Source organism: Neovison vison, chromosome X (genome assembly GCF_020171115.1).
Source record: "Neovison vison isolate M4711 chromosome X, ASM_NN_V1, whole genome shotgun sequence".
Classification (NCBI taxonomy): Eukaryota; Metazoa; Chordata; class Mammalia; order Carnivora; family Mustelidae; genus Neogale; species Neogale vison.
Window position 1 is genome coordinate 88,839,069 of NC_058105.1, and position 9,262 is coordinate 88,848,330.

At 42.6% G+C, this 9,262-nt stretch overlaps 1 protein-coding gene across 1 annotated transcript; it reads right to left on the bottom strand.

Annotated features, from left to right (window-relative positions):
- Positions 1 to 467: 467 nt before the first annotated feature.
- Positions 468 to 8,842, bottom strand: GAGE10 (G antigen 10). Its single transcript, XM_044235503.1, has 5 exons — positions 8,765 to 8,842; positions 6,260 to 6,351; positions 5,503 to 5,611; positions 2,112 to 2,237; positions 468 to 514 (listed from the first exon to the last, which is right to left on the bottom strand). The coding sequence occupies exons 2-5, from the start codon at positions 6,341 to 6,343 to the stop codon at positions 486 to 488; spliced, it is 348 nt and encodes a 115-aa protein (XP_044091438.1). The 5' UTR covers positions 6,344 to 6,351; positions 8,765 to 8,842; the 3' UTR covers positions 468 to 485.
- Between the last annotated feature and the right edge of the window lie 420 nt (positions 8,843 to 9,262).

Below are 9,262 nucleotides of genomic sequence, written 5' to 3' on the forward strand. Positions count from 1 at the left end.
AGCAGGAACAAAACTGTTATTATTCAAAGATGATATGATTATGTATTTTGAAAACAGAAAAAGATCTAAAGATAAACTTTTGGTATTAAGCCTAGTTAGCAAGGCTGCTGGGTAGAAAAAGTAATATATAAAAATTATGTCTCGTTTTCTTTGGGCAAATACCCAGTAGCAGAATTACTGGACCATAAGGTAAATCTACTTTTAATTTTTTTAGAAACCTCCATGCTATTTTCCACAGTGTTGAACCACTAAATTGTACACCTGAAACTCCTTTAACACTGTAGGTTAGCTACACTAGAATTTAACAATTACGCTTTAAAAATATAAAATTTCAAAAGAAGTACTATTTTCAATAACCTCAAATTCCTAGGAACAAATTTCACAAACGAGGTCTAAGACTTCTTTGGACAAAACTGCAGAACTTTATTGAGAGAATTGTAGCCACTTTTCAATACAAGAACTGCCCATGTGGCTTCAGCTTGTCTTCATTTAAACACCTTTGGTTTCCATTCGCCTGTAAGAGAAACATTACCATTACTTCAGAGAACTTTATTCAGACAACACTAAAAGGTATAGAAATAACACTTTCTGATGGTCAAAGAAAGGGGACTTTCTTAAGGTCAGAATAGATTAAACCCAATGCATTTACTCAGGTAGTTTTGAATAGAAAGCAAAGATTTCTTATACTGTTAAGAATCCAATCAACCAGGGGCGCCTGGGTGGCTCAGTGGTTTAGGCCTCTGCCTTCAGCTCAGGTCATGATCTCAGGGTCCTGGGATCGAGCCCCACATCGGGATCTCTGCTCAGCGGGGACCCTGCTTCTCCCCCTCTCTCTCTGCCTGCCTTCTGCCTACTTGTGATCTCTGTCTATCAAATAAATAAATAAAAATCTTAAAAAAAAAAAAAGAATCCAATCAACCAAATGAGAAACCTAAGAGACAGAAGCTTTTAAAAAGTTATCAGTTGGGGTGCCTGGGTGGCTCAGTGGGTTAAAGCCTCTGCCTTCAGCTCAGGTCATGATCCCAGGGTCCTGGGATCGAGCCCCGCATCAGGCTCTCTACTCAGCGGGGAGCCTGCTTCCCTTCCTCTCTCTCTGCCTGCCTCTCTGCGTACTTGTGATCTCTGTCAAATAAATAAATAAAATCCTTAAAATAATTTTTTAAGAAGTTACCCATTTTATGTTTTGATTTGAGAAAACCTTCCGAATATAAGATACCAAAAACCGTAATGTCATGCTTGGAATTGCTTAAGTGAAATAAATAGAAAGGCTAGTATTGCAAATGTTTCAACTCTATTGTGGAAAGTGCCAAACTGTTCTTTAAGCTAGTTTAGCCCTTACATGGTTAGCTTAAGTAGGGTGACCATCTGTCCCTGTTTTCACCCATATGCCCGTTGTAATTACAAACAGTGGCTCTATATACTTAGAAGTATGCCCGTTTGCACACATTACATGGTCACAGCAGTTTTAAGTCATTACCATCAAGGTAACATCAAACTGCAAAAAAAAAAAAAAAAAGTGGGGGGTGGAAGGGGAAGACAAGATAAGGAAGAAAAAGAAAAACTGGAAAGCCAAATGTATATTCAAGGTCTGTTACTGTCTTGTTCTTATTCTTTATTGTGTATACTTGGCTTTTGTCCATTTTCTTCAAAATTACGTAAATGAGTGAATCCTTTCCAATACAACCAGAACTCAGAACTGAAAACTGTTTTCAAGGATCTGCTTTGAATCCCCTACTTTCCTAAGAGAAAAGATGGGTTCAGAGGGTGAGGGTTTTACCCAAACAGATTATGTTAGAGCTGATACTAGGACCACAGCACATTTCATACAAACCGATGTGTGTTACAAATGCATCACAGATCTGTTAAAAGTGGATCTCTCTGCAGGTATCTGAAATTATTATAGCTCTTGGCTAAACAACTTATACTTGAAAGAAATGGTTTTCCTATCTTGCGATTTATATGTTTTTGACCCAATCTATGCCCAATAGTCTGTGAATCAGCCATTTGGGATGTGAGCTACAATGAACAATGTTGTTACCTCAGTATTATTAAAAATATAATATTGTGGACAGCAGACACCCTGTCATTTACATGCTTGATGGATAACATACCTGCCTCTGGCATCTTCAGGGGCTCTAGATTTGCAAGACCCCTCCCTTTGACAGCAGGACCATCTCCACGCTCACGCCCGGTCTTCTCACCAGCCGGTTCCTTTGGATTAGGTTCCGGGGCTGGCCCTTGAACATAAAAAGGGGATCAATTTAAGAAGCAAAACATGAATTCTGTCAAATAAATAAAATCTCTAAAAATAAATAAAAAATTAAAAAGGTGCCTGGGTGGCTCAGTTGTTAAATGTCTGCCTTCGGCTCATGTCATGATCCCAAGGGCCTGGGATGGAGTCCCCCCATAGGCTCCCTGCTCAGCGGGAAGTCTGCTTCTCCCTCTCCCACTCCCCCTGCTTGTGTTCCCTCTCGCTGTGTCTCTTTCTTTCCAATAAATAAAATATTAAAAAAAATAAGTAAAACATGGGAGATGAATAAGGAAATAATATTCATTCCCTCAGTGTTATGAAATGAAAGCCTTAGGCTAGTGTGGTAATAAATGTGGTAAGAATTACAGGAGTGTTATTTCAGGTGTCCATTACCAGAAACTAGCAAGGCAGGGTTTTATTACCCTCTACCCTTTTCAAAACTGTCCTCAGGAAACTCAGGTGTCCCCTTTGTAACTTACCTATACTGTACTTGGGATTATACTTGCCAGTGACTTGCGTCTCTGAACAGATTGTGAGATCGAGGCTGAAAGCACATTTCTCAGTACTTGGCATGTTACATGGCAAGAGCAGATGCCAATAAATGTTGAAGGGAAAGAAAAGTCTTAAAGCCCAAAAGTGATAAACATTCTGCAAACCAACTGCTTGGTCCTCATCAAAAATGTGCAGAAGCAAAAAAAAAAAAAAAAAAAAAAAAGTGCAGAACCATTCCAGATTAAAAAAAGAAAAAACTAAATCTGGGGCACCCAGGGGGCTCAGTTAAGCATCTAACTCTCGATTTCTGCTGAGGTCATGATCTCAGTATTGGGAGATTGAGCCGCAACCCCCCCCCCAAACACACACACACACACACACACACACACACACACACGAATGCATCAGGCTCAATGGGGAGTCTGCCTGAGATTCTTTCCCTTTGTACCTCCCCCACTCTCACTTGCTCCCTCTTAAATAAATCTTTAGAAAAAAACTAAATGCAAATAAATGCATGATCCTGAACTGGACTCTGGATAAAAAAAATTATATGAAGGAAATTATCAGGACAGCTGGAGAAATTTTATTTACACTGTATATTAAATGGTAATATTCCCCTGCTGTCAAACTTCTATACAGGTGTTAGCCCAGAGAATGACTTTTTCTTTGTTCTGAGGCTATACGTACACTAAAGTACTTAGGGCAAAGGATCATTATAGTTGGACTTTATGTAAATGACTCAACAGTAGTAATAGTAAACATATCAGTAAGTGTGTGTATATATAAAGGGAGGGGAAGAGGACATGAAACCAAAACAGTTAAAACTATTAATCACTGGTGAACCCAGGTGAAAATTTTATATAAACATAAGTATATATATGATTGTACTATTCTTGTAACTTTCCTGTAAATTTGTGGTTTTGAACTACAAAGAATAAAAATATATGACATTGTACTTCAGAAGACAGTACTTCATTTTTATTTCATTTTAAATTGTGGTTTAAAAATGCATAGCATAGGGGCACCTGGGTGGCTCAGCTGAGTTAAGCCTCTGTCTTTGACTCAGGGTCCTGGGATTGAGCCCCCGCATCAGGCTTTCTGCTCAGGGGGAAGCCTGCTTCCCCCTCCCCCTCTGCCTGCCTCTCTGCCTACTTGTGATCTGTCAAATAAATAAAATCTTTTAAAAAATTAAAAATGCATAGCATAAAATACCCCATCTTAACCATTTTTAAAAAAAGATTTTACTTGAGAGGCAAATAAAATGTGAGGCTCAATTCCAGCACCCTGGGATCAGGACCTGAGCCAAAGGCAAAGGCTTCAACCCATTGAGCCACCCAGGCATCCCCATCTTAACCATTTTTAAGTGTACATGCAGTTCAGTGTAGGGGCTTTTTTGCAATATTAGTAGCAACTAGGAATGGACTTTACCTGTTTTTCCTGTATTATGAAACCTTTATTTTAAATGACAGCCTAAGGATAAACCATAATTCATGTATAATTCTAGTGTTTTGCCATAGTGTACTAAGAGCAGTGAGCAGCCACTCTACAAAGTCTGAAGTCTACACCATGGATAGGATTTAAATTATAATTAAAGTGTGATTTTCTGAAGAATTAGCCAAGAGTTTATTTGCAGACCTGTGACAAATCTTAGAGTAGTGACACCCACCCACATTAGGGGTAAAAGAAAACTTAACTTTATTTTAACAAAGTTCTACTTAGGTCCAAAGGCCCTGTCCTGTATGTAATGTTCCGTAAGTGAATCCCATGCACAACAAAGAACCAAAAGGAAGAGCAAAGTTATTTGTGAGTAACAGTAGGTATACTATTTTATAGTTAGAACAAAGGCAGGAGAGTAGAAAGAAATGAATGGACATTGTGGTCAGTCACTTTCCAGACACCTTTAACAGTGGCCTGAATGATGTAAAGATCTTGCTTCAAAATCCATATACTAGGAATACTATACATCTGGGAGAAATTATTTGTTCCATATTAATCTCAGGATAATTAACCTTTTGGTTCTTTTTTTTATTTATATTTTATTTATTTATTTGAATACATGAACAAGTGAGAGAGAGAGAGAGCAGGAGCAAGGGGAGAGGGGGAAGCAGACTCCCTGGTGAGCAGAGAGCCCAATGCGGGGCTCCATCCCAGGACCCTGAGATCATGACCTAAGCAAGTGGCAAACGCTTAACCAACTGAGCCACCCAGGGGTCCCTCTTCTGGTTTTCCTAACCACAGAAGAATGTAAACTCCTTTTAAGAGCCACTTTATTTTAAGATTTTATTTATTTGTTTGACAGACAGAGATCACAAGTAGGCAGAGAGGCAGGCAGAGAGAGGAGGAAGCACGCTCCCTGCCGAGCAGAGATCCTGATGTGGGGCTCAATCCCGGGACGCTTGGATCATGACCTGAGCAGAAGGCAGAGGCTTTAACCCACTAAGCCACCCAGGCATCCCTTAAGAGCTGCTTTAAAACAATAAATTTTGTTTTCAATAGCCAAATGGCTCTTTGATAACCACAATCCTTGAGCCCCAATTTTCTCATTTATAAAATAGGGGAAACATACTATAGTGAGGAACTGCCTGCCCTAGGTTCCAAACTCAATTCTCTTCACTTTTCCAGCCAATTTCCAGGAAATGTTTGAGATTCCTATTGTTGTCTTCCCTTCTGTTATGAGTATATCACGATACACAAAGCACACACACACACTCACACACATCCCGCCCCCAAGAGGGTTTTCTTCTTCCCTTTCCCTTCACCTTGAATCCCAGATGCTCCTTCATCTTTTTTCTCTTGATCAGGTATAATATCCTGACGCTCAGTTGGTGGCTCCTTGCCATAACATGGCTCAGCATCAGGCTGCTGGGCCTAGGGGTATGCGTGTGTATATGTAAGCAGATAAAAAGTTGTGTTGTTAACACACATCAATAATGTCAATACATGAATACATAGATATATTTGATCCTAAGTAAATCTAAAGACGTTTCACTTCTGCAGAAGATGGCAGGGCAGGAGGATTCTAAGCCCATTTCATCCCATATATACACGTGTATATAGATAATACCCACCTAAGTGGGTAACCAGAAAGAAGACCTGAAGACTGGCAGAACAGACTCTCCACAGCTAGTAAAGAGGTCACATCCACAAGGCATTTATAAAACGGTTTAATGGCCCCACCAACAACAAAAATCTAAAGACATTTCTCCAATACTATTCAATATACACATTCTTAATAAAATTACTCTTCCCACAAAGGCTACTCTGAAAGGCTTTGGAAACTATTTTCACGTATGTTGGGATGGATGTGTGCAGTCTGTTGTTAGTATGCATGAAAAACAAGTCATCAGGTGCATTTCCCAGGAGCGGAACAGCATCCACCCAGAAAATCTCAGAATGTAACACTCTTGGATAAATGCTCCTTATCAGCATGGAAAATCCTTATCAGCATATCTATAGCAGTTCAACATGTCCACAAAAATAAATTTGTACTAATAAAAAAAATGTTCAAGTACTTACAACCATAGGCCCAACCAGTTGCAAAGATTTTTCATCATTTCGTCTTGCTCTAGGTCTGAATGTTGACCTCACTTGCCAATTCATAGTTTCCACTGAAAACAGAATACTGGGAATTGGAAAATGCACTTGAGAGGATAGTCGTATTTGACCACTTCTGTGGCCACACAGCGAAATGTGCTTTCTGCCCCCCCTCCACACACACACACACCCCCGCCAAACATGGAGAATATTTTTAAAGTCAGTCTAATGGTAATTTAATTGTGCATGCTCTCCGATCACATGGAATCTAATGGTTTGCAAAGGTGACAGCTCAGGTCGTGGCCAGGTAGACAGGGAAATTAAATAAGGCACATAAGAAACACAATATATTTTGAAGTGATGTGGCTTCACAACTTCATTCACCATCCTGGAGGTATTTAAGAGAATACTACCAGATAACTAAGACTTGAGTGACTACTGCTCTCACACACTTATTTGCCAAGCCCTTTCTTTCCACACCTCCAATAAAGTTTTATTGGAATACTTAACCACATTCATTGTTGATGTATTGTCTACAATTATTTTCTTAAAATATTTTATTTATTTGACAGAAATCACAAGTAGGCAGAGAGGCAGGCAGAGAGAGAGGGGGTAGCAGCGAGCCTGATGTGGGGCCCAATCCCAGGATCCTGAGCTGAAGGCAGAGGCTTTAACCCACTGAGCCACCCAGGCACACCTGTCTACAATTATTTTTGCACTACAACTGCAGAGCTAAGTGCCTATAATAAAAAGACTATATGGGGCACTCTCCTCTCTTGGTCCTGTTTGGTACACTACAAGTCTCAGGGATGCAACCCCACAAGGTTCCCCGTTTCCGGGACCTTTCTTTACCACTGGACTTGCTACTTACCCAGGGCCCCTGACTCAGGGGACTCCCGAATCTGTGCCCTGTTGGCAGTTCCTTGTGCTTCCATGACCCCAATACCTCAAATAATGCCCCCAAGACTAGCTCCATCTTCATCAGACCCCCCATCTGTTCCCACTCCAACTCCTCCCTTGTCCTGTCACCACATCAAGGGCCATGGTGGCTGTGACACCTGTGAGAAGACAACTTCAACGACTTTCCTCCTCAGGGGCCAGGAACCACACTGCCCTAATACCCCTCCCCCCCCAAAAAAAAACCCTACTGGCTCCATCCTCACACTTAAGCTCTTGGAAAAACTGATCTGCTGACCTTCCAACTGAGTCTCAGCGAGAGAAGAATCCAGACAGTAAGACAAGAACCACACAGCTCAACACTCACAATTCACTGCACAATTCACTCACAATTCACATGCTAGGCATGCACACTGCTCCCCCACCCCCAGAGCTAGGCCGCCTCTGGAGATTCCTAAATTTTCCTTCGGTCAGTAGTTCCTCTTGCCTCCATGAGAGCCCCAATCCTTGTGAAAAGGATGATGATCTTGAACTTTTTCCTCAGAGGCCAGGAACCACACCATCGCTACTAGTCCAAAGCCAACTGGCTGACCCCTCACACACATAAATTCCTAGGAAAACTGATCTGAGGACCTATCAATTAAGTCTCAGTAAGAAAGAATACAGGTAATAGGATGCAAGCCGCACACCTTTGCAACCAGAACGCACTGTACTTGGCTCATAAAAATGGCCACTGAGAAACAGCACAACAGTGGGCATGCGCACTCAATCCAGCAACGCAAGTGGGTGGGGTTTCCCTCTCCTTCATTCAGGCACCGTGCCACATTACCAAATCTCCCATCTGCTGGCAGTTCCTGGCACCTTCACAACTCAAATACCTCAAATCATTCTCCCGGACACCAGATCTTCATTTCACCCCACACCCACCATCCTCCCTCTACCTCACCCACCAAGAAAGACAATGGCCCTGGTTGCACAGACACTGAGAGGAAAAAGAACCACCTCGAGGACCTTCCTCTGTAGAGCCCAGAAAGCACACCGCGACAACCCACCCAAAGCCTACAGGCGCCTTCATCACATTTAAATTCCTGAAAGGAGTAATCTGAGAACTGACCAACTGAGTCTCATACACCAAGAGGGAATCCAGACAATAAAACACCACCTGCACAGGTCTGCACTCAGACCACGCCACACAAACCCCACGCTAATGGCGGATTTTAAAGAACATGCCACTGCGCAGGCCCACTGCAACCCGCATGCGCAGGATGGGGGTGGGGGCTTCCCCACGCCCTCATCCGGGCCCCGCCGAGCATTCCTATTCTGCCCTCCGATGGCAATCCTGTGGTCTCCAGGACACAGAGACCTCAAATCAAGCACCCAAGGTGCCCGATCTCCCTTCATCTTACCCCATTCCTACAACCCAGCAGGAGAGAAAATGACCAGGGCTGTGGACACGGCGGGAGAAACGAGGACAATGTCAAGAACTTTCCTCTTTGTAGGCCACAAAATACGCCACACCCCTACCCACCCAAAGCCTGCTGGCTCCTTCTTCACACTTAAATTCCTGAGAGATCAGATCTGGAGACCTACCAACTGAATCTCAGACACCAAGAAAGAATCTGGACGGTAAGACGCAAACTGCCCAGCTCTGCACCCCATGAAAATGGCCGAATAAAAAGCACATGGTATTGCACAGGCGCACTGTGACCTGTGTGCTGTTTGGAGGTGGGGTCGGAAGGCTGGCTTCCCCACTCCTTCATCCGGGCCTTGTTGAGGATTTCTAATCCGCCCTCTGTCGGAAATTCCTGGCACCTCCGATACCCAGATACCTCAAATCAGGCCTCCAAGATGCCGGATCTTCATCTCAACCCCACCCCCACCCGGAAATACAATGTCCCTGGCTACAGAGAAACTGAGAGGAAAAGGAGAACTACTTCACGGACCTTCGTTGTTGGAAGCCAGAAAGCACACCACCCTTACCCACCCAAAACCTGCTGGCTCTTCTACTTCACACTTAAATTCCTGGTAAGAGTGATCCGAGTACCTACCAATGGAGTCTCAGAAACCAAGAAAGAATCCAGATGGTAA